Here is a 25,072-nt window from a genome sequence, read left to right as displayed (position 1 = left end):
CCAGCTGTTTCCCGCAGCCCCTCCCTGCGCCTCTGCCCAGCCAGTTTCTCACAAGACAAACCCCTTGCTCCCAGACTGTGTTGCTCCAGGATTCTGTCTCTGGCTGGTGAGGGGCCAGGACCTGCTCCTTCCTTCCATCTCCCTGAGGGCTGACGTTCCTGTGGCCCACCCCAGTCTCCCAAACACCCTCCTTTGTTATTCTCAGAGCAGACAGCCTTTGTCTGCAGACCGGCTCTGGGACAGGGAAGCCAGCAGAGGAAACTGTCTCATGCACTCCTGATGCCTCTGAGCAAACCAATGTGGGCACCTTCACTTGGACCACAGAGGTGTGCCTTCCAGCTGCTCAAACCCTCCCACGCCCCAGGTAAGGGGATGAGCTGGCCGACGTAAGAGGGAGCTGAGTGCATGCATTCACCCACCCATCTGGGGCTCCTAGAAGTGACTCAGTAAACGTTTGCTGAATAAGTGAGGTAATGGGTGGATTAGGGGTCCACAGGAGGGGATTTCCATGCAGGATGATACATAAACAAGACACATGTGTGGAAATGTGTTTTAAGTAAGAAGAAACATGAACCACTTTTGCCTTTGTTTATAAGGCTGTGCTGGAGATTCTGAAGCCTGAGGTCAGCTGGCCTCATCCGCTTAAAAGACCCAGTATTTATAAATAGGTGGTCGGGGTTGAATCCAAACAGGATTCCTCCCCCAGGGCACATTTGTGACATCTTGAGAAATGTATGGGTTTGTCCTCGGTCAGTGTCACCACATTGAATGCAGGAGGAGTAAAGCACAGTGTGGTTCTTGATACTTCTTATCCCTCATTCAACACACACAAAAAGCCCCAGAGAAACGTACTTGCCCCATAAAACCAATGTCCATGGAGCATTTACTATTGACGTGCCCAGACCCTCCGCAGGGCCCATGACAAGCATTGTCTCGGGCCTCCTCATCTCACCGGTGAGTAGGGCTATCCGCATTTCACAGGTGAGAGAATGGAAACTTCGAAAAGATGAATAACGGTCACAAACACACACGGCCAGAAAGTGGGAGAGGCTGCCCCTGCCCTGGCAGTTCTGGTGCCAAGGCCTGTGCTGCTTACCTCCAAAACGAGGGCACTGTAAATTGGAGCACCGCTCTGCGCCTCTGGTTTCTCTCCTGTAAAATGCAGGCAAGTTTTCTCAAATTTTCTAACTAAAGTTGCTCAAGCAACAGAGGATCTTGAGGGACCTGCAGGTCTAGGGCACAGCCCAGAGTGGCAGCCACAGGCAGCAATGTCTCCAGAGTTTTAAGAAAATCAAAGTTTTAGTTTTATTTCCCGATGCATTTTGTTGTTTTATTCTGGTAAAACACCCATGACATAAAATTTACCATCTTAATTTTTTTTTTTTTTGGCCGAGCTGCAAAAATCCTATTTGGCTTATAGGATCTCAGTTCCCTAACCAGAGATTGAACCCGGCCCACAGCAATGAAAGCCCAGAATCCTAACCACTAGGCCACCAGGGAACTCCTTTCATCTTTTCTTAAAAAAATATTTGTTTGTTTGGCTGTGCTGGGGGTTAGTTGCAGCAGTCGAACTCTTCGTTGCAGTATGTGGGATCTAGTTTTCTGCCCAGGAGTTGAACCCAAGCCCCCTGCAAGTCCCTTCAGTGGTATTTAAATTCAAAATTTATACTCAAAATGTTGTGCAACCATCACCACCATCCATCTCCAGGACTCTTCATCTTGCTAAACTGAAACTGTATCTGTTAGGCACTAACTCCGTATTCCTCCCCCACTCCTCCCCCCAGCCCCTGGTGACCACGATTCCACTTCCTGTCTCCATGAGTTGCCTTCTCTGTGTGCGTGCTCAGTCGCTTCAGTTGTGTCTGACTCTCTGTAACCCCCAAGGACTGTAGCCCGCCAAGCTCCTCTGTCCATTGGCTTCTCCAGGCAAGAATACTGGAATGGGTTGCCATGCCCGTCTCCAGGGAAATCTTCCCGACCCAGGGATGGAACCCGTGTGTCTTAAGTCTCCTGCTTTGGCAGGCTGCTGCTTTGCCACTAGCGCCACCTGGGAAGTTGCCTTCTCTGCAGCTGCTGCTGCTAAGTCGCTTCAGTCGTGTGCAGACTCTGTGCAACCCCATAGACGGCAGCCCATCAGGCTCCCCCGTCCCTGGGATTCTCCAGGCAAGAACACTGGAGTGGGTTGCCATTTCCTTCTCCAATGCATGAAAGTGAAAAGGGAAAGTGAAGTCGCTCAGTCGTGTCCGACTCAGCGACCCCATGGACTGCAGCCCACCAGGCTCCTCCATCCATGGGATTTTCCAGGCAAGAGTGCTGGAGTGGGGTGCCATTGCCTTCTCTGTGCCTTCTCTAGGTAACTCATAGAAGTGGAATCACATGATGTTTATCTTTTTGTTTCTGGCTTATTTCACTTAGCATCATATTCTCAAGCTTAATCCACGTGTATGTCTGTGTGCCTATTTTAATACATAAGTAACCACACTACCCCTTATCTTTAAATAGCATTATACTCTGAAAGAGGAGTCCAGGGTAACAGGTCTGAAATGTACTGGTTAGAGAAGCACAGCAAGAAGATAAAAGTTATTACTTTCCCTTCGATAAGTTGAGTGTTAGAAAGGCTGTTTCTGAATTGCAGGGCGCTGCTTCTCTGACTTTGGCACAAGGCACGGACATCACTCAGTTTCTGGGTGAGAATCATCCAAATACAGCAGCTGAAGCAGCAGAGGAGGTGAGAAGTGCCCTGGGAGAGAAGTGGAGAGTGACCAAGGGGAGAGGATTTCAGGAGTCTTAGCTGCTGGCCTCTGGGGGTCCCAATTCAGGACCCCTCCCTGGCAGCCCACAGGGACAGCAGGCACAGAGCAGGGAAGGCCCAGCCCACATCGGGACCACACCCAGAGAATGATACCCCTCGCCCTCTCTCTGCAACGACTAAGGCACCGAGGCCACCCTGCTCAGCCACGAGACACCAGCTGTGCTCCAGAGGCCGGGCCACCTATAAGAGGCTGGAGGGACCCTCCAGGCCTGTGCCCTGGGGCCTGGCCCCACACCGAAGCCCACATTGGCTTTTTAGGGGCCGGGGCCAGAGCCCCTCCCCCTCAGGAAGCAGACGGTGGGCGAGGGGGTCTCCTCACACCAGCTCCCTGCACTTCTCCAGAAGTTCAGGCAAGTGGCTTCTCTGGAGGTGACTGTAGCCCAGATTCTTGCAGTGTGTGTGTGTCCATGTGGAAGGAAGAGGATGAGATCTTGAGAACAGAGCAGCTGTGTGGGAGCCAGTCAGAACAAATTTTCTGGAAAACTTCTCTTCCTCCTTTTTGTTGCTCTCGGGTCTCTTCCACCCCGGGCAGTGTCCTGCCCACACCCCAGAGTCTTCATAAGGCCTCAACCTCCCCCTGGGTCCATGTCCCAGGACCTGGATTCAGGCTCCAGGGCACGGAAGGACGTCCCAGGAATTCAGCTCTTTGTCTCTGGATGGCCCTTGGGTTAGTGGAAGGGTCGGGGAACCAGTAATTCTGTCCCTGCTCTGAGGATACAACTCCCTTCCAAGGCCAGGCTGTGTATCAGCCCCTGTCAGCCACAGTAAGCGTTGTCCGTCTCACATCTCACTCCCACGGACCAGGGTGGGGTGGGCTTGGGGGGTGGAGTGGGTGCAGACTGGCACTTAAGGGTTTGAACATTCTCCTTCCCACCCCCCAACTTTGAATGACTCTAGCAAGGGAAATGGATACATGTGTTGGAGGGTAGGGAGAAGTCGAGACAGAAAAATCCTCAAATGTGAAGTGTTCTTTTCTCCTTTTGGATTCCGGGTGGGCTGTAGCATAGGTTGTGCTGTGTTTTGTTTTGGCTGTGATGGGTCTTCACTGCTGAGTGTGGGCTTTCTCTAGTCGTAGTGAGTAGGGCTACTCTAGTTGCAGCGCACAGGCTTCTCATTGTGGTGGCTTTTCTCATTGTGGCTTGTGGGCTCTAGAGGGCTCAGGCTTCAGGAGTTGTGGTGCACAGGCTTAGTTGCCCTGTGGCATCTGGGATCTTCCTGGACCAGGGATCAAACCCATGTTTCTTGCATTGGTAGTCAGATTTTTAACCACTGGACCACCAGGGAAGTCTGGTTGTGACTTTTATAGTGGAAATATTTGAATATTCAAGTTGTAAGATTTGTTTTATTGTAAGGTAACACACAAGGGTAGAAGGCAGTGCCCTACTAGAAGGTAGGGCTTCCCTTGTGGCTCAGCTGGTAAAGAATCCTCCCACAATGCGGGAGACCTGGGTTTGATCCCTGGGTTGGGAGAAGGGAAAGGCTACCCACTCCAGTATTCTGGCCTGGAGAATTCCATGGACTCTATAGTCCATGGGGTCCCAAAGAGTTGGACACGCTCACTTTCACTGGAAGGTGAACTCCCCAAGGGCTGGACAGTCTGTGTGTTGGCGCCCGTGGCTTGGGAGAGTTGACACTGCAACCCTATGTTTAGCGACACTGCCTCAGTAGCTTGAAAATAGCCATGGGGTGTTCACACCATGGAAACAGATCAAGGCTACAAAGCAGTGCTTTTTGTCCTCCAGGGAGCTGGTGGTTAAATGTTTATCAACACTAGATGTTCATTCTCCCCAGCTTCCAGCAGAGTAGGCACTCAGGCATTCAAGGAATGAGTAAATTAATAAACCACCACCCAAAAGAGCAGAAAGGAGAGAAGCATTGTTCTAAGTTCAGGTTAACCGAGCGCTGGTGCCACATTTGTTCTCTGGGCTAACCCAGCGCCTGAACTCCCATCTGGGGGACCTGCCAAGTCTTGTTTTCCAGGTTCTGGAAGTCGGGGTGCTGGCATGCTCCTGTTGGGGCTAGAGTCTGCAAGGACCATTCGGGGCTTTTTCTGGGGGCAACGAGGGTCTGTGTTGCCTAAAAGTGGCGGTGGCAGCAGTCAAGTGTCCAGTGGGATGTCCTAACCATGATCTGTGACCACTTCTGTGATTCCAACCCATTTCTGTGCTGATTCTCCAGCTTCTTGTCAAGTCTATGAGCTCCCAGTGTCTTTCCTCTGAAGAACTTTTTCCAGTTAGCTATGTCCTTTTCTGTGGTTTGTAATCAAGAGCCCTGTGTGTCAGGTCAGGTGAGATGCACAAGACATCTACTGGGAGAAATGCAGCAAAGATAAACAGAAAGGGACGGGGCAAAGAGAGCCTTCAGAGAGTGGTGTAGACCTGAGGTATGGCAGCAGGAGGTGGTCAGTCAACCGTGGTTCCTGCACCACTCTCTGAATGAGCACTACGGAGCCCTGGTGCAGGGTCCAAAGATGAAAAACACAGACCCCTGCCCTTGCAAAGTTCACAGCTTAGAGGGACGAGGAGAGACAGATATGTCACTGCAGTTGTTCACAGTGCTAAGGCCAACCCTGCATCATGGGAGTGCAGGTGGGTGGAAGGAAGGCTTCCTGGAGGAGGTGCATCCCAGGAGCTCTTGGGGTTTTGCCATCTCCCTCCTCTCCTGCTTGCGATCCCAACCCAGCCTCACAGAGAGGTCTGGCCATTCATTTCTGGGTTGTGTCCCTGGATCTGCAATCTACAAGAATGACCAAGATGTAGGGAATCCAGGATAGAGGTGGAGGGAGCAGGGGCAGAAGGAACACCCTCTTACTGAGCACCTGCTGCTGCTGCTAAGTCACTTCAGTCGTGTCCGACTCTGTGCGACCCCATAAACAGCAGCCCATCAGGCTCCCCCGTCCCTGGGATTCTCCAGGCAAGAACACTGGAGTGGGTTGCCATTTCCTTCTCCAATGCATGAAAGTGAAAAGGGAAAGTGAAGTCGCTCAGTCGTGTCCGACTCTTAGCGACCCCATGGACTGCAGCCTACCAGGCTCCTCCGTCCATGGGATTTTCCAGGCAAGAGTACTGGAGTGGGGTGCCATTGCCTTCTCCGTACTGAGTACCTAGTAGCAGCTTTATAGAAGCCAGTTACTTCCCTTCTCTGCCACCCTCCACGTGAGGCTCAAGTGAGCAATTGAGACTTAAGGAGGTGACATGACTTGCCTGAGTTCACCCACAGTGAGAGGCAGACCTCCTTCTGCCACCCCAGGCTGCAACCCAGGGGATGACACAGGATCAGGGTGGGGGTGGGGGTGGTTACTAGGGGAGAGGCCTTACACTTTTTTTCTGGAATCTTCTTTCTAAACCACCACGTTTTTGTGCACACAGTTCTTTTTATTGAACGAGGACTGTGTGTGCTGGGCCCTGTGGTCACCAAGTCCCTCTGCGGTGGTAGAACATGAGGCTTAAAGGCAAGTACTTGCCCTAACCAGTAACAGCCAGAGCCCCGCTGGTGGGTCCAGGGACCTACCTCCCCAGCAAAGGGTCTCCTTTGCAGCTGAGGTGTGGGGTAAGAAACTTGGGCTTCTGAGAAGAAGGGATCAGAGAGGAAAACCAGAAACACATCAGGAAGGTGCTTTGACTGCCCACCCCCCACAGAAGAGAAGCAGCTGCCTCTCACTTTACAGGGACCTTTGACCAAGCTCAGAAAATTCCTGGCTGAGGCAGGCAGGGAGTGGGGCTTTTTGAATAAGAGAAACGATTTTTCCTTTTCTAGAGAGATTTGGGGGTAATCCCACTTCCTTTTCTCTGCCAAGCTTTGTGTAAGAATTCACACAAGTCCCCAGGGGGCCCCAGTGGCACAGCTGCTGCATCTCCTCTCTTCAGTGATAGGTAAGTAATGGGCCAAATTTAGCATGCTTATGTTTTACTAAGCATTTTGTCTGAGCATCCGTGATGGTCCAGGGAGATGAGTTGCCGGAGCTGCAGGTCTGAAGAGGGGGTAAGCTCCCCACTGGTGATTTTTCCCTGCTCCTCAGGAGGCCGGGGGGGAAATGACCAACAGCTGGGCTAGGAAAGGGGCTGCAGGCAGAAGAGGATGAGGGGAAAGGAGCCAACCTCGTGATCGCCTCACCTCCAGCGTGTCCCAGGATAAGGGCTAGTTTTCTGAGGATAGGTGATTTCCAGTTTCCGAGACAGAGATGGCAGACAAGACAGAGTGCCTTGGTTAAGAAAGACAACTAGGAAGGAAAATTAGCTCCTACCTTGATCCCAACTAGTGCTGTGAACACAGGTGACAGGGATGCATGCACGCTCTACCGTCAGGGACCTCAGAGATGACTTAGGAAGAGTCCGAGCCTGCAGGGTGTTAGAGAACTGCAGCAGACGGAGGTGGAGATTGCGGAAGCAGGGGGCCACCAGCTGCCTGAGGTGGTGTGGGGAAGCTTCTAGAGAGGATGATGTTAGGCGGATCTTGAGGGATGAGTAGGAGTTTGCCAGGTCAGAGGCAGTGGGAAATGGTGGCTGAGAGGTAGGAAGCAGCGGCTTGTGTGTGGAGAAACTGAGTCCTGCGGAAGCATAGAATTCAGGGGTAGAAGACAAGCAGGCAGCTGCACAGAGAGCTGTGTTGTTTAAGGTGGGTGCAGAGGAAGGATGGCACAGACCGGAAGACTTGGGTGCAGGGGAAATGGGACTGGTGCCAGCACCAAATATGAAGGGCAAACCAAGCCTTGGCACAGACCCAAAGGGGCGGAGACCCTGGGCATCGCAGGTCACCGGGGATGGACGACAGCAGAGCTGGATGAGGAGGAGATGGGCGGGGAGGAAGCCCAGCCTCCGCCGGCGTTCCAGGCAACCGGGCCGACCTCCCAACTGGGCGGGGCGGGCACCGACGGAGCGGTCCCGCGGGCCCTTCGCGCCCGAGGCTCCTGGAGACAGGTAGGAGGCGGAGGAACAGGACCCGAGGGCCCGGGGCGGCTCACCTCTGGGCTGCAGCAGGAATTTGCCCGCCCCGGCTCCCTGGGAGAGCAGTGTCGGAGGAAGTGGGGGTCCTGGGAGGAGACCTGCCTCCCGCTCTTCGCTGGAGCGGAGCCGGGTCACCGCTCCGCGCCGAGGGCCCGAGGGCCGGGATGGGGGAGGTCGCAAGCGAAAAGGAAACCTCGGAGCCTCAGAGGGCAGAGGGCCGGGCTGAAACAGACGCAACCCCGGGCGGCCCACGCCAACCCTCCCGCCTCCTCTGCCCTTCCCTCCGTCGAAAGCCGTTCCGGAGCACAGGGTCCCGGAGACCGCGCGCTCCTCTTCCTTGGTGCTGCCTAGGCTGTGGCCCTGGAGCGCCCGAGCCGAGTGCTGGCCCGGCTCCTCACGTCGGAAGCCGCCTCTCTCCGCCTCGGGGGCTGCAGCGGGCCGGTTCCCCCGCGGGGCGGGCGCAGGGGACATCCTCGCGTGGGGACCGGGAAGGGCGCGCGGGGACCCTAGACATCCGGCGCTCCCAGTAGCAACTTTTCTCCTTGAGACTGTTTTTTCTCCTGTCCTCCCTGCTGTCTCTCCTTTAGCTGCGTTCGTCCCCGCCCCGCGAAGGACTTCTATTTCAGAGAAGCAGCATCTCCGTCGTTAGCCCTAGCACGAGGCTCCCCAGGCACCCGGGCTTCCCCTCGTGCGCGCGGCTTTTCCACGAGGGGTCGCAAGCCCAGGCCGGGCCGCCACCCCTCACCCCGCCAGCCCCGGGGACCCCTGGTTTGCAGTGAAAATGATGCCTATGTGAATCACTCTTAATACTAAATTAACGCAGCATAGATGTGCCAGTTTATATTTGGCTGAACTTGGCTTAGTACGCTCTGTTTTATTCTTGTAAACTGAAGTCATTTTATGCTTAGGAAAAATTAAAGAGAACCATGGTGGAGTTACAGATTTTAAAACTTAAGCATACAAGTCAGTACTTGCTTAATCTTTTCTCCTGAAAGGGGCACATTGTGTATGTCATTCTCCAGCAGGGTGGCATGTACACACTTGCACACATACTGCGCACACGCACCAGACTGCACTCTCAGTGCATACTGCACTCGCACACGCCACACCACACAGGCATTTTGTACACACAAACAGGACACTGCACACATGCACATACTGCACTCACTTTACACACCCACACCCCCACGCACCGGCTTAGGGAGGCTGCTTGTGGAGCTTCTCCGGAGCAGAGAAATGCTGCCTTGGGTTTAAAGTAAGATACAATCAGCATTTTCAAAGTATTTACGTTTTTAAGTACCTGCAGAGACTTTTAAAAAACGTCTTTATTTACGAGTTTTAAAACAAGTGATGTAATGGCTTTTAAAAAAGGATCTCTTGGTGAATGAAAACAGTGAGTCTGATGGTTTTGAATCTGAACTCTCGACTTTTAACCAGTGTTTTTAATTGCTCTCCTTTCTTCCCTCTGAAACCCTGAAAGAAGTTACTCTTGAACTTTTAGAAGCCAGTTGTAGACGGGCCTGCCCTCCCTCACTGTATAGGAGCCTCCGCTGCGCCGCCTCCGCTCCGCGGCGTCCCCTCCAGTCCCTCTGCGGGTGTCCGGGTCACCTGTGGGCACCCTGCGGGGGAGGGATGGACCGCCACATCCGTGCTGGCCCGGGAGCCGGCGGGGAGCGCGGGGCTTAGATGGGTGGGGCGGCGCCTCGTCCCTGCCCCGCCCGCTCCAATCCCCGCCTCTCCCGCAGGCCAGGCCGAGATGCGGCTGCTGCTGCTGCTGCTGCCCCTGCTGCTGCCCCCCGCGCCTGGGTCCTCGGTGAGTGCGACCCTTCCTCCCGCTCCCCCCCGACCCCCGCCCAGGGTCGCCGCGGGTCGGAGCCCCCGACGGCTGGAGCCAGTGGCTGCGGCGCCATCCCCAAGAGAAAGCCACTGTCTGGATGGTGGGGCGGGAAGAGGCGAACCCTCTCAGCCTTCAAAGACGGGTGGGACCTTGCAACCTCTGGTGCCCAGAACTTCCTGTCTGGCTTTGGGGCACAGTTCGCAGAATTGGCAATTTCCCAGCAGCCCCACCCCTCCTTCAGAAGGTTCTGGGCGCGCTGCTAATGCTGCGGAGGTCGGGAGGGATGGTCTATCACTGGAAGGAAGAGGGGTCCCTACTGGCACCAGCCAAGGAGCAGGGCCAAATGGCCATCCTACCAGATGTCTGCCACCTGCCTATTGACCAAACTCTGCTGCCTCTCAATGGGGGCTATTCGGACCTAGAGGTTTGGGCTGCCAGGCCCATCCTCCACTGCCCCTGGGGTTAGCATCTAGAGCGGGGCTGTCCAATAGAACCGTCTGAGATGATGGAAATGCTCTGCATCTGTGCTGTCCAGTAAGATAGCCACTGGGTTCATGTGGTTACTGAGCACATGACATGTGGTCAGTACAACTGAGGAACTGAATCTTATTTGATTTTTAAAATTATTTTTAACTGGGCTGAGTCTTTGTTGTTGCTGCTGCTGCTGCTAAGTCGCTTCAGTCGTGTCCAACTCTGTGCGACCCCATAGACGGCAGCCCACCAGGCTCCGCCGTCCCTGGGATTCTCCAGGCAAGAACACTGGAGTGGGTTGCCATTTCCTTCTCCAATGCATGAAAGTGAAAAGTGAAAGTGAAGTTGCTCAGTCGTGTCTGACTCTTTGCGACCCCATGGACTGCAGCCTACCAGGCTCCTCCGTCCATGGGATTTTCCAGGCAAGAGTACTGGAGTGGGGTGCCATTGCCTTCTCCGAGGAACTGAATCTTATTTGATTTTTAAAATTATTTTTAACTGGGCTGAGTCTTTGTTGCTACGTGCATGCTACTCTCTACTTGCCATGCATGAGCTTCTCATTGCGGTGTCTTTCATTGCTGAGCACGGGCTCCAGGGCGCACAGGCTTCAGTAGCTGTGGCACTCGGGCTCAGCTGCGGCATGTGGAATCTTCCCAGATCAGGGATTGAGACAGTGTCCCCTGCATTGGGCAGGCAGATCCTTAACCACTGGACCACCAGGGAAGCCCTTATTTGATTTTAATGAACATGAATTTAAACAGCCTCATGTGGTTAGTGGCTACCATATTAGTGAAAATTCAGAGAGTGGATACAGGAAGGCAACTGGTGATCACAGTAACTGTTTCATTACCAGGGGCCTGAGGGACAAGGCTTCCTGGAGAACCTACCTGGGTTCCAAGGAGGTACAGGGAATCTTCTAGATCACAGGCCCCACCTTGGGGGAGGGGACTGTGTGCCAAGCGGGGCGTGTTCCTGGAGCTGCTCCTGCCCAGCAGGATGGAGGGCACAGATTCCATCCACCCCTGGAGAGGGCTCCACTGGGGAGGCTCACAGCCCTGCCTCCTGAGCCCCGCAGGAGGGCCCCTGAGAACGGACCCACACTGTTCACTGCTTTGGGAGAGGGGCAGGGTGATGCTGTCTCTGTGGAAATGTGAGTGAAACCTGAGAAGTCCTCCTCCAGCCAGCGGGAAGGCCGGGGTGGGAGTCAGCAGGGGGGAGCGGGTTTAGCATGGGCCTCAGTCAGAGCACAGAGTGGGCTAGAGCCCCCTTCCTCACGTTCTCTCCACCACCTTCCGGTGTCCCCAGCTCACCTCTGCTACCCCATGGCCCTTGCCTCCTCAGTGCCACACCCTGAGGGCCTTGCCACAGGCGGCACTGAGGTCGCAGCTCAGGTTGGGGGGCGTGGTGACAGTCAGGACACTGAGATGAAACTCAGAGCCACCACCTAGCAGCTGTGTGTCGCTAAGCAGATCATCAGATCTTAGATCCCTTTAAATTGGAGAGTAATGACGCCCACACACAGGTTCCATGCAGGGAAATGAGGGATCTGAAGTAACCTGGGGTCTGTTAGGCGCTTTCTCCCTTAGAAACACCTGGGTACGTGGGGCTGGGACCTCCCCTTATCCACTCCACTGTCTGGAGGAGGGTGTGGCCCAGGCTGGTTCTGCTGCTGCTGCCAACTCGATTCAGTCGTGTCCGACTCTGTGCGACCCCAAAGACGACAGCCCATCAGGCTCAACCTTCCCTGGGATTCTCCAGGCAAGAACACTGGAGTGGGTTGCCATTTCCTTCTCCAATGTATGAAAGTGAAAAGTGAAAGTGAAGTCGCTCAGTCTTTGACTTAGCGACCCCATGGACTGCAGCCTACCAGGCTCCTCCGTCCATGGGATTTTCCAGGCAAGAGTACTGGAGTGGGGTGCCATTGCCTTCTCCGGCAGGCTGGTTCTAGCTGAGTGCAATACCCTCCTCCATGGCCCAGGCAGGTTATAGCTGGGGGTGGGACTGCCCCATGGCCCAGGCTGGTTCTGGCTGGGTGCAATACCTACTCCCCCATAGCCCAGCCTGGTCGTAACTGGGGCTGGGACCCCCCCATAGCCCAGGCTGGTTGTAGCTGGGGGTGAGACCCACCCCCACTCCATAGCCCAGACTGGTTGTAACTGGGGGCAGGACTCCCCCTCCATGACCCAGGCTGATTCTAGCTGTGGCGGGACCCCCTCCCCACCATCCCCAACCTTTCACAGGATCATTCTCAGTGCTGACAGGGGTCAGCTTGAGCAGAATGAATAGTCGATTAAGGAGGAATAACGCATCACACCTCTCACTGCCCCCTGCCCCATGTTGGTCAGGGGAGGTTTCACAAGGGGTCTTCCAGTCTCCTTGCTTCTGCTCTGTTCCCACTCCCACCCCAGCACGTTGGGCAGGTGATCCCAGGGGAACAGTGCGACAGGAAAGGGGGCTTCCTGAGTTGCCCAGGTAGGGGTTGGAGGAGGAGCTGGTGGGGTGCGGAGGGCGGCAGGAGGCAGGTGAGGACAGGCCCAGGTGAGGGTGGACCAGCCCAGCTCATTCTGGCTTCACACCATCATGCCGCTTGTGGTTTGGGTAATTACAGAGAAATGAGATGCGTCTGTGCTGCTCCTGGCTGAACGTGCTGAATACTCCCCACTCCAGTATTCTTGCCTGGAGAATCCCATGGACAGGGGAGCCTGGTGGGCTACAGTCTATGGGATCGCACTGAGTCAGACAGGACTGAGCGACCAACACTTTCACTTTTCACAGTGATGAGTCTGGGGGGAGGTGCTTATCATCCCTGGAAAGTCACCCTCTACCCCCAACACTCAATACCTTCCCCTTTAAAATAGGAGCTGATCAAGTAAATTTCAGTTTAAATTTCATGGAACACTTGTATGTCCTGGTTTTTAGAAGCTCGGAGATCTGGCCCACTTAGAAATGAAGGGTAAATGATTTGAAGAGTGAAAGCTCAGACTTTGATCTAGTTGGCCCTTCCTTCTTGGTTTTGTATGTGGTTCAGCAAACGTGTGTGAGTTGTTCTGATTCAGGGTTCATGGTTTTGTTATAAACCAAGGATAACTAGATGTTTGCCACCGGGGCGCTAGAAGAGCGCTGGGCGTAATCTGCGCATGCGCAAACCTCCATCCTCACCCGAGATCCTGGGTGGTGGCAGGAGGCTCACTACGTGAGGAACAGTTTGCTTTTCCGCATGAGAACTTGAGTTCTTCTAGGGAAAATGGCAGGGATTTTTTCCTCTAGAGATTATTATGTTGTGACGCCCTAAGATAAAGTCCCCTTCAAACAAACAGGACATACTTCCAATCCACATTTTGCCTCCCAGCAAGAAAGCAAGTCTAACACCCGTCCAACTCCTCAAGCCTCATCCAGTGTCCCCCTTGGTTCCCCAGGTGAGGTTGGTGGGAACCTGGTACAAGAGCAGAGGCCTGGAGTGAAGCCAAGCTGCTGTTGTGTCCACTTGTTCCTGTGGCTCCCTCTCTTTCTGCACCTCTTTTGCATGCACCAGGATGGTCAGGTTGTTCTGTGGAGTAAATGAGAGAATATGGGGGTAGCATGTGGACTTCTGAAGTCAGCTGCAGGGTTCCAGATCCTTCTGGTGGGAACCTGTATCCATTAGGATTATTTTCCTGTTAGAGTCCCAAATGACAGTCCTTCAACAAAAAAAGACCTGATTCCTCTCTCTCATAGACATGCATGGTCAGAAACCTAGGGATGTTCTGTCTCACCAAGGGCTCCAGGATTCTTGTACCTTTGCTTCAGTGTTCAAAACTTCTGTTCCTAAATTACCACAGAGTTTCAAAGGCTGCTCCAATTCCAGCCATCACATCTGATTTCCAACCAGCAGGAAGGCGTATAGGAGGACTAAGAAAAAGGACAAATGAACACGCAAGCTATCCCTTAAGGAGATTACAGGCACTCTGTTTTATTAGGCTTTACTGTGCTTTGCAGCTAGTGCATTTTTTTTTTAAACAAACTGAAGGTTTGTAGTAATGCTGTGTTGAGAAAGTCTATCAATGTCATTTTTCCAATAGCATTTGCTCACTTTGTCACATTTTTGAAACTCTCAAAATATTTAAACTTTTAAATCATTATTATGTTTGTTATGGGGATGTTTGATTAATGATCTCTGATGCTACCACTGTGAAAAGATTACAACTTGCTGAAAGTTTGGGTGATGGCTATCATTTGTTTAGCAATAAAGTACTTTTTAATTGAGGTACATACATTATTTTTAATGCTATTGCACACTTAACAGATTCTAGTATAGTACAAAGAACTTTCACATGTACTGGGAAATCCCCAAAGCTGTGTGATCTGCTTTATCACAATATTTGCTCTATTTTGGTGGAACCAAGCCTACAATATCTCTGAAATATGCCTGTACTGGAGACTGCTAGGAAAGAAAATCTCGCTCAGTCGTGTCTGACTCTTTGTGACCCCATGGACTGTTTATGCAATGCATGGAATTCTCCAGGCCAGAATACTGGAGTGAGTAGCCTTTCCCTTCTCCAAGGGATCTTCCCAACCCAGGGATTGAACCCAGGTCTCCCGCATTGGGGGCAGATTCTTTACTAGCTGAGCCACAAGGAAGGCTGCCACCCAGCACCTTTCACGTACATCTCACTGACAAGAATTTAGTGACATAGCTGTGGCTGGCTGCGGGAAACCTGGGAAACGAACTTGGGTGGGAGGGCAGCCAGCTATCCAGCTAGGAGTCAAGGGTTCTCTTAGTGGGAGAAGGGGAGGATAGACACTGGGGGACTCCTGGGGGCCCCTGCCACAGCTTGGCAGGAAGGAATCACCACCCCATCCTAACACGCACACATGCACATGATTAGATTAAGTTCTGACTAGGCCAGAGCTACAAAAACATGGCGCTTCAGGTGGACGGCATTCCCCGCACACCTGGAGCCCATCCTACCTGATGACATGCCGTTCCTCCTGCGCTTTTATGTCTTCCTCCTGGGAGGGCATGCTTTGCTGCTCCGGGGGTTCCATTCAAGAGTATGCTAGACATCCTGGTTCTCAGACCAAACTCTGCCCAGCCAGGGGACGTCATGGTCAGACACGATCAGGGAAGAGCTCTCTGCCCGCAGCTTGCCTGCTGTACTGGGCACATAGGGGCTGCTGGTGGAGGCGGCATTGACGGATGGGGAGGCTGGGTTGGCTCCCAGCTCCTTATGGTGAAAGCTGGCTTATTCCACAAATGAGGATGTTGGGGTGCCTGGGGGAGGTGCAGTCCTGAAGGCTCAGCTCTAGGAGACACCGTCTCAGCCTCCTTGCAGGGGAGGGCAATGCTCCAAGGCTGGGGGTGTCAGGGCAGCCCTGAGCACTCCTGTGGGGGCTCCAAGCGCTGACTCCCACTGCTGAGCGTGTCCTCCTCCAGGCTCCCCAGGTGAGGCGGCAGAGTGACACCTGGGGCTCCTGGGGTAACTGGAGCCCCTGCAGCCGGACCTGTGGAGGGGGCGTCAGCTTCCGGGAGCGTCCTTGCTACACCCAGAGGTAGGAAGGCGGGGATGGGCCAGCTTGTTAAGAGAGAGCAGGCGCGGGGGAGCGGCTGGGTGTCCTGGGCCAGTGCCAGGGCCACAAGGGCAAAACCTACCACACGACAGATTTGTTCTGGGAGCAGCATCAGTGGAGAACTTGAAATTGAGTCATTTCCGCATACTGACACTCTGATTGCAACGACAGCCTTATTTCAGGGAGCTGGTGCCATTCCTGCTTCATCCACCCCTGAGTCCCTAGCTTCTCCAGCAGTGCCGGCAGGTGTAATGAATTCTTGTTGAATTAACGAATAATCCTCAAAAATTCCTAATGTGTGCAGTTTCTCTGCCGTCAGCCCCTTCTTCAAGTATAGATGTTTCTCACTCTAAGTGACTTATTAAGCTGCTGCTGCGTGCCCTGCACTCTGACGAGTACCATAGGGCGCAAAAGAAGGGGTGGTGATGCTCTGCCTATCGGGGGTTTAACGGTTCCTGAAAACTTTGCCTGAAGAGGCAGAGAGAAGATACTATTCTAAGTGTCTTACCCACATTTACTCCTCTTAAATGGCAGAATAACTTTACCAAGTGGGTATATATTGCATCTCCAAGGACAGAATTTGAGTCTTCTCTGGGAATATGCTTTAAGAGGTAGAGTGGCCCCTAGTTAGCCAAGCTCTAGGCTAGTTAGCCTTCTGGGTGGGGCTTCTCCCAGGTCTGAACACAGGGCTCACTATACCTGCCTAAGGGGATTTGGGAGCCCCCTCCTCTCCTGCCACCCCTCTGGCCCAGCAGTGCTCACCGGGTAGCTCCACCGCAGCTGGGGGTCGGGGTGGGGGGGCCCTGTGGGAGAGACCCATGAGGGGGCGAGGTGCTGGGTCCTGGGGGTTTGGCCCTTTCCAGTGCTCTCACCCTGCAGGAGAGATGGGGGCTCCAGCTGCGTGGGTCCCACCCGGAGCCACCGCTCTTGCCGCACGGAGGTAAGGTACAGCCCCTGGGGGTGGAGGACAGCTCCCCGGACCCCCTCCGTAGCTGACATACTGGCCTTGGGAAGCCCCCCACCCCCGCACGTGGGTGCATGGCAGTCACTTCCTCACCCCGCCGCCTGAAAGGATACCTTCGCCTCCTTACCCCAAGCCCCCTGGAGGGGGGCACACGGGAGCCCTGGGCGGGGCAGGTGGGGGGGCAACCCCGCCTCCCCGAAGCTGCAGCAGGGGTTGGGGGAACAGGGCCCGGCCTCCCCGGGGTCCAGCGGGACGGTGGACCCCAATGGTGGACCCACAAGCCCCCTCCCTTGCCCCCTCCTCTCCACAGAGCTGTCCCGATGGCTCCCGCGACTTCAGGGCGGAGCAGTGCGCGGAGTTTGACAGCCACGAGTTCCAGGGGCGGCGCTACAAGTGGCTGCCCTACTACGGGGGTAAGTGCGCCGTCCTTCGGGCGCCCCTGCTGCCCCACCCTGCGTTGTCCTACGCTGGGCCCCTTCTTTGGGGAATCTCTTTGCTACATTGACTTTGCGTTTCGCAATTCTCACTACCATATTATGGTGCTCAATCTTTCAGTCCTGTCCCATTCTTTGCGGCCCCATGGACTGCTCTGCCCATGGAACTTTTCGAGGCAAGAATACTGGAGTGGGCTGCTATTTCCTCCTATTCCAGGGAATCTTCCCGACCCAGGGATCCAACCGATCTCTCTTGCGTCTTCTGCATGGCAGGCAGATTCTTTACTGCCGAGCCACCTGGGAAGCCCTCACCATATTCTAGACGCGTTTTCAAATACATTTAAAAAAAACCTCCAGTACTCCCAGCAGGGCACAACGGTGGTGACCATTTTGAGGTTTTTCCATCCTTCCCCCTGGGTATTCAGTGTTTCAGGCCAAGCCTTGGCCGGTTCTGGGCAGTTTTGAGCCTTCTTTTGTTTGGCCTGCTCCCTGAAGCCTTCCTCACTGGCAGGAGTCTCCGGGTGGGCTGAGGGGGTGGGGGTGGGGTGGGGTTGAGACCTGTGCCCAAATTTGGGCAAACTGCAGGCTGGGCTGCCTGGGGGCTTGGTGTGGCAAGAGCTCATTTGCTCAGAATCTCTGGGGCTGGAGGCCATGCTCTGGGTAACTGAGGAGGGTGTAGGTCATTAATTTTTAGAGTGATACAGTTCAAGAAAAAACAAAAGTCACTAACATGGTGTAATTAAAACATTTTCAATGAGTCAGATATGCTGTAGGCTAATCCTTCCCAGTATGAGTTTTCACTGCTCACTGTAGATGACTCCTGGAAACTCTGGCACTCTGGATTCCAAATCAGTGAACATTTTGTGTCTTGTGTGTGCTGTGGGCTGGGGGAGGGGTCTTGGCTAGAGGTGGAGGCCCCAGTGGGGTAGTTTGCATTCATTGCTCCTCCTGGATCCTAAGGTGAGGGTATGTTGAAGATAATTTGCTAAGAACCGACTCATTGGAAAAAACTGATGCTGGGAAAGAGTGAGGGCAGGAGAAGGGGGCGACAGAGGACGAAATGTTGGATGGCATCACCAACTCAGTGGACATGAGTTTGGGCAAACTCCAGGAGATGGTGAAGGACTGGGAAGCCTGGAGTGTTGCAGTCCATGGCATCACAAGCCTGGAGTGTTGCAGTCTGTGGCATGGCAGAGTTGGACACAACTTAGCAACTGAACAACAGCAAAATATTACAGAAAAACTAGAGGAAAGTTTAAAAAGGGTTGCCGAGGGATGCCTTCTTTGTGGTGGAGGTGATTACAATCCTGTTAGCACTCCTGGGTATTCAAACAGATAAATATAAAAACTGAAACAAGAAAATTAACCCACCTTTTTCATAGGATTGCTGCTAGCCTTTCTTTCTAGCTCCTTTCACATTACTTTCTCTCTCTGTTTATGTATTTGTGATTGTTACATGGTATCACTTTGCATTCTATTATAAACATCTCCCCGCATTACTGGTTGGTCTTCATAATCACAGTTCTTAATAGCACAGTCCACAGGTGTAATAATCTAGTTATAGTAATTAAAGAGTAGCTGACAGTCAGAATATTATAAATAGTAATGCTGAGATAGACCTCTTCAAGTGTCTAGCTTTTTCCTAATTCTAGGATTTTTCCTCGACTTAATTCCCAGAGATGTATCCACTTCATGGAGAAGATCCTTTCCCTCTGTGACGGTGGTGGGATTTTGAGCCACTGGGGGTGTGATGGCGTAGGGCTTCCTCTCCCTGTGTGTATGTGCACACACGTGTGTGCCTGTTTCCGGCCCCTGCCCACAATTCGCTGTTGCTCGCACAGGCCTTCAACCTCACTTAGCATCTCAACTTGCCCCTCTTGCTTACCGCAGCCCCCAACAAATGTGAGCTGAACTGCATCCCCAAGGGGGAGAGCTTTTACTACAAGCACAAGGAGGCCGTTGTAGACGGGACACCCTGTGAACCTGGCAGACGGGACATCTGTGTGGATGGCAGCTGCAGGGTGAGTTGTCCCCGCCACCCCCACCAGCAGGTTTGGGGCTCATTACAGGATGTCCACCTGCCCCCCACCAGAGGCTCTCCTGACCATGATGCCTTCTCAAGACTAGCTTCTAAGGTGCCTTGCATCTCCGATGTCCTGTGGCCCTCTTACCTTTGCCCTTTGAAAACTCAACAATAAGAGGAAGCTTCTGGGTGGCAAGTTAGTAAAAGTAAAAGTGACTTAAGGGGGAAAAAAAGCCATTGAGGGAAGGGCTGGCTGGCTGCAGGGGCCTGGCTGATGCTCTGGAAAATCTCTCCTCGCTTGGCTTTCTTCTCCTCTGGGTCCGCTGAGGGTTGGCGAGTTCTTCTGGTGAGCTGTGAAGATGGCCCGGTGGCCCCAGGCTTCCGTTGTCACAGCCTGGCCGCTCCCTGGGGCAGGGGCGCTGTTCCCAGAAGTGCCAGCAACGCGGGGTTGCCTCTGGCTTGCCCTCACCTGGGGCTCCCCCGAACGCCTTGAGCAAAGCGCACAGCCTGCTGACCGGCCCGACACTACTGCCCGGAAGCCATGTCCACACGCTGTGGGAGAGAGGTGGCTTCCGAAGGAAAACGAGGTGCTGTTGCCGGAGAAGGGGACGCGGGCGCCGTGCAGGCAGGAGAGGTGGATGATCAGCTACCGGCCAGGTTCAAGGCTAACTCGGCGCCCCTGGCCAGCGAATGGTTACTGCACCTCCTGGGACTGGCCGGGCAGCCAGGGTTCCAGTCCGGGTGTGACCGTGACCCCCCCTGGGTCTCTCGCATCTCCTCTCACCTCCGCCTGGCAGGTCGTTGGCTGTGACCACCACCTGGACTCGTTGAAGGAGGAGGACAAGTGTCTGCGGTGCGGGGGTGACGGCACGACCTGCTACCCTGTCACGGGCGTCTTTGAGGCCAATGACCTCAGCAGAGGTGCGATCCTTGTGGGGTCTGCAGACAGTTCAGACCGGGATCTGTCGCATGCCCCTTCCTGGCATCTTGCTCGCTGGCACAACACCGAGATGGTGTGATCTGGTGCTCAGGTCGTGAAGACCTCAGGGTGGAGGCCAAACCCTTGCCCAGGAGCCTGTGGGCTCATGCTAGGATCTCCACCCACTTATCCAGTGATGCCTGGGCATGTCCTCCCCTTCCCCCCATCATCCCCATCTGTCCCCTCCATTCCCCTCCCCTCCCATCAGTTTGGGTGCTGGACCCGTCCATCCTCTGTGCAGGCATTTCCTCCTTCAGAAACACTTTCCCAAGCCCCCGGCCCTGCTGTGTCCCACTTGGCGACCCCACCTGTGGGGCCAGGCACTGGGCAGCCTCAGGGCCAACTCCTCCTTGTGGCTGGTGGTCCCAGAATGTGTCTTCCCTTCAGGCTACAACCAGATCCTCATCGTCCCCATGGGGGCCACCAGCATCCGCATCGAGGAAGCGGCAGCCAGCAGGAATTTCCTGGGTGAGGACAGTTTTGGGGTCCGAGGCGGGGCTGTCGCCGTGGCAGGGAGGTGGGTGCTGCCTTGGCAGCTGACTGGGGTGCTCCCCCGGTGCAGCGGTGAAGAGCATCCATGGCGAATACTACCTCAATGGACACTGGACCATCGAGGGTGCCCGCGCCCTGCCCGTGGCCAGCACCCTCCTGCACTATGAGCGGGGAGCTGAAGGGGACCTGGCGCCCGAGCGGCTCCACGCCCGCGGCCCCACCTCGGAGCCCCTGGTCATTGAGGTGAGTGGGGGGTGAGCATTTGGCCCCCAAGAGGCTGGCAGGAGGGCTTCGGGGTGAGCAGGGGTGGCCCCCTGGCATCCAGCCTCAATGGGGACCCTCCTGCACAGCTCATCAGCCAGGAGCCCAACCCAGGCGTGCACTTCGAGTACCACCTGCCCTTGGGTGCCCCGCAGCCCGGCTTCAGCTGGAGCCACGGCTCGTGGGGCGACTGCAGCGCTGAATGTGGTGGAGGTGAGGGCAGTGGCCTGGGTCGGGGGTGGTGCGTGGCTGTGTGCAGGGCTCAGCTCTCTTCTGCAGGCGCTCCAGCCATGGGAGGGAGGTGGACAAGTAGATGCAACATCTGCATGTCACGGGGGGCCCCCTTGGGGAAACCCAGGAGTGGGGGGACTCGACAAAGGGCCCCTACCTTAGCTAAGCGAACCAGAGGGCTTCCTGGAGGCAGTGGCATTTCCTAGGACATGGTATTCCTTTGGTGGTGGAGGGTGGGCCTGGAGCCAGTGACCAGGTGTCAGAGAGGGGCTCCGTCACCCACAGAGAAAGCTCTCTGAGCTCAGACGTGGTGATGGCCACCTACCCAGGGAGGTCACTGAGCCTCGAACAAGGTGACACTCAGGATGTGTCTAGAAGGGAGCCTGGCCCAGAGAATGCATTGGGTGAATGTGGACTGACCAGCTGCCTGCTGTGGCTGGGCCTCTGCAGGTCAGCAGACTCGCCGGGTGTTCTGCACCATGGATAATGAGGTCTACCCTGAGCACCTGTGCCAGCCCCAGTCACGGCCAGCTGACCGCCGCCCCTGCAGCCTGCAGCCCTGCCCACACACCAAGCGGTGAGGCCCTGCCCGCCCCTCTGCCCAGGCAGGGCCCAAGCTCTTCGGTGGGAGGGGGGTGGAGGCCCTGAGCTGTTTTAGGTGTTGGGAAAAGCAGGAGGCTGGGGGGCTCCTGATAGCTGCAACTGGGTGGGGAGGAGGCAGTGGGGGGCCTGAGTGTGAGACCCTGAGTGGTTCTGTCCACCCTTGTGAGCCCACACAGTGCCCAGAATGTCCAGGCTAATGGCGGGGGGGTGGACGGTGGTGTGGGTACCAGAGGCCCCATTGGTGTGAGCTGGCAGGAAATTGGCGGATGCCAAGGAGTGGACCAGGGCTTGGGCCCAGGGGCCTGAGGGCATTGGCGATGCCTTTGTTTGTGCACCAAGGACCTCTTACCTGCACCGGCCCAGAGCGTGGCACCTTGCTGGGGCCCAGCGTGTGTGCAGGAGCAGGTAATCCTCGGGCCGCCGGCTCCCTGCAGGGCTGTGCCGTCTTCCACCCGGTGGCCTTGGTGGCAGGCAGCTGGTCTCTTGGGATGGTGGTAGGCTTGGCTTTGCATATGCGGTGGGGATGGTCCTATCGTCCAGGTCCTGGGGCCCAGGGCCGGGAAGGGCCGCTGCACATATGGGTGAGCATGTCCCCTCAGGGAGATGCCCCCCTCCACTAAGGTCAGATCTGGAGGGAGTGGAGTCTGGCTGGGGTGATGGTGACCTGGTGAGAAGGAGAAAGGGGTCCATGTGAGGACAGGAGCCCTGGGAGGGAGGCAGCCAGGCTCCGTGTTTATAGGGACCCGGGCACAGTGGTGGGAATGGTGAGCAGGGCTGGACCTAGGCCTTTGGGCAGGGTTCTCTGCCCCTCACCTGGACAGCCCGATGCTCGGAGGATGGGCTGGGGAGGGGGGTCCCCACTCCGCTCCTGGGTGCCGCCCCCCTGGGCCTGGACCTCAGACCCAGCTGCAGGGCCCACCTCAGTGCGCTCCTGCTTCCCACCAGCTGGAAGACGGGGCCCTGGACGCTCTGCTCGGCCTCCTGTGGGGGCGGCTCCCAGTCCCGCTCCGTCTACTGTGTCTTGTCTGATGGGGCCAGTGCCCAGGAGGCTGCTGAGGATGCTGAGTGCGAGGGTCTGCCTGAGAAGCCCCCGGGCACACGGGCCTGCAACCTGCAGCACTGCGCAGGCTGGAGCGTGGAGCCCTGGAGCGAGGTGAGCCCGGCCCCTCTGGGACGGGGTGGTGGGCCTGGGTGGCCGCCGGCAACTCTGAAAGACTTGTCATCCTCAGGGGAAGTGGCTCCTGGGAGAGAAGGGACCTGCCAGGTGGTCCCGGAGGCTGTGGTCAAGGCTGGGGCTAGGAGCAGGGGCTTGGATCCCTGCTCCAGCGCTGTTCCTCCTTTTCGAGGGTCCAGGGCGGGTGGGAAAGGAGCCGGGCATGTTGTTTGGGGGCGAGGGAGGGGCTGGGGCTGCTGGTCACTGCTTCTGGCCAGTTATGTGTATAGCAGTTGCAAATAAAGGAAAACACACTTCAGCCCGGTGTCCGCCACCGTTGTTCAGGCTGTGTGACCTCAGGAGGGTGACTCGGCCTCTCTGGGCCTGGGGCCACGGAGCGCTGTCTGCCCTCCATGCCAGGCTGGTGGGCCCCCAGCTGGGCGAGGACCAGCTCTCGCTGACAGCCCGGTCCTCACAGTGCTCTGTCAGCTGTGGTGCGGGGGTCCGGAGGCGGAGTGTCACCTGCCGGGGTGACGAGGGCTCTCTGCTCCACGCCACGGCCTGCTCCTCGGAGGACCGTCCGCCTCTCACTGAGCCCTGTGTGCATGGCGACTGTCCCCCCCTCAGTGACCAGGCCTGGCACGTGGGCGCCTGGGGTCTAGTGAGTACTGCCCCTCCCCTCCCCTCCCCCCCTCCCCCCTCTCCCCTCTCCCACTGTTGAGTCCTGATCCCTGGGCATCATCCCCTCTTCCTTCCCCCTCCCTCCCTCTTCCTTCCCCCTCCCTCCCTCTTCCTTCCCCCTCCCCCCTCTTCCTTCCCCCTCCCCTCCTCCCCTCCTCCCCTTCACCACTGTCTAGTCCTGGACCCTGGGTCTGACTATAGGACTCAGGCATCTCCCCTTCCCCCTGCCTTATGGGCACCCCCCAGCCTTAGGGTCTCTCCCCCCATGCGGTGTGTTCTCTCTCTCACTCCCTTCCTGGGGTCCTCAGTGCTCCAAGAGCTGCAGCTCGGGCACTCGGAGGCGCCAGGTGGTCTGTGCCCTTGGGCCCCCTGGCCGCTGTGGGAGCCTGCAGCCATCCAAGCCCCCGGCCGTGGAGGCCTGCAACACGCAGCCCTGCGATCTCCCTCCAGGTAAGCACGGGGAGGGGCAGCTGGAGCCTGGCCCAGCCTCTAGCCCTGCCGGCAGCCTGGCCAGCACCTCCTGCCCCTGCGCCTGTGCCCTCAGCCCCCTGGACCATCCTCCTCTCAGGTCTCCGTGTGTGAGGCCTTTGCCGTCCGCAAAGGCCAGTTCTTGGCAGCCTCACCGGGCAGCCGTGTGGCCCCCTGGGAGGCAGCACCTCTCCGTCACCCCCAGAGCTCTCTGTGACTGCTGGCACACTTGGGCGCTGCAATGGTTGTGCGTGGCTTGTTAGGCCTACTAGCTACAAGCTGCTTGAGGGCCAGGCCCGCTTCCTTCTTCCTGTTACGTCGTTCATTTCCTCAGTCGTGTCTGACTCTTTGTGACCCTGTGGACTGCAGCACACCAGTCTTCCCTGTCTTTCACCATCTCCCGGAGCTTGCTCAAACTCATCTCCATTGAGTCAGTGATGCCATCCAACCACCTTGCCCTCTGTCGTCCCCTTCTCCTCCTGCCTTCAATCTTTCCCAGCATCAGGGTCTTTTCTAACGAGTCAGCTCTTCCCATCAGGTGGCCAAAGTATTGGAGCTTCAGTCTCAGCATCAGTTCCTCTAATGAGTATTCAGGACTGATTTCTTTTAGGACTGACCGGTTTAATCTCCTTGCAGTCCAAGGGACTTTCAAGAGTCTTCTCCAGCACCACAGTTCAAAAGCATCAATTCTTCAGCACTCAGCCTTCTTTATGGTCCAACTCTCATATCTGTACATGACTACTGGAAAAACCATAGCTTTGACTATACAGACTTTTGTCGGCAAAGGGATGTCTTTGCTTTTTAATATGCTGTCTAGGTTGGTCATAACTTTTCTTCCAAGGAGCAAGTGTCTTTTAATTTCATGGGTGTAGTCACTGTCCACAGTGCTTTTGGAGCCCAAGAAAATAAAGTCTGTCACAATTTCCATTGTTTCCACATCTATTTACCATGAAGTGAAGGGACTGGATGCCATGATCTTCGTTTTTTGAATGTTAAAGTTTAAGCCATTTTTTACTCTCCTCTTTTACCTTTATCAAGAGGCTCTTTAGTTCCTCTTTGCTTTCAGCTATTAGGGTGGTGTCATCTGCATATCTGAGGTTATTGATATTTCTCCCGGCAATCTTGATTCCAGATTGTGCTTCATCCAGCCCGGCATTTAGCCTGATGCACTCT

At 55.6% G+C, this 25,072-nt stretch overlaps 1 protein-coding gene across 2 annotated transcripts in view; it reads left to right on the top strand.

The window, feature by feature from the left end:
• Positions 1-235: 235 nt before the first annotated feature.
• The window catches only part of PAPLN (papilin, proteoglycan like sulfated glycoprotein), a 43,302-nt gene continuing 18,465 nt past the window's right edge, over positions 236-25,072 (top strand). The window contains exons 1-15 of one of the 2 annotated variants that reach the window (XM_070377567.1): positions 7,639-7,728; positions 9,501-9,568; positions 15,477-15,592; positions 16,490-16,550; positions 16,885-16,987; positions 18,899-19,029; positions 19,829-19,952; positions 20,398-20,478; positions 20,573-20,745; positions 20,853-20,976; positions 21,445-21,571; positions 21,937-22,002; positions 22,543-22,750; positions 23,229-23,411; positions 23,740-23,881. In XM_070377567.1, the coding sequence (XP_070233668.1) occupies positions 9,512-9,568; positions 15,477-15,592; positions 16,490-16,550; positions 16,885-16,987; positions 18,899-19,029; positions 19,829-19,952; positions 20,398-20,478; positions 20,573-20,745; positions 20,853-20,976; positions 21,445-21,571; positions 21,937-22,002; positions 22,543-22,750; positions 23,229-23,411; positions 23,740-23,881 (1,696 nt within the window). In that variant the 5' untranslated portion in view covers positions 7,639-7,728; positions 9,501-9,511. Of the gene's footprint in view, positions 365-7,638; positions 7,729-9,500; positions 9,569-15,476; positions 15,593-16,489; positions 16,551-16,884; positions 16,988-18,898; positions 19,030-19,828; positions 19,953-20,397; positions 20,479-20,572; positions 20,746-20,852; positions 20,977-21,444; positions 21,572-21,936; positions 22,003-22,542; positions 22,751-23,228; positions 23,412-23,739; positions 23,882-25,072 lie in introns of those variants that run through there. The other variant, XM_070377566.1, reaches the window with a different exon arrangement.

Source organism: Bos mutus, chromosome 10 (genome assembly GCF_027580195.1).
Source record: "Bos mutus isolate GX-2022 chromosome 10, NWIPB_WYAK_1.1, whole genome shotgun sequence".
Classification (NCBI taxonomy): Eukaryota; Metazoa; Chordata; class Mammalia; order Artiodactyla; family Bovidae; genus Bos; species Bos mutus.
This window is presented reverse-complemented; position numbering and strand designations above follow the sequence as displayed.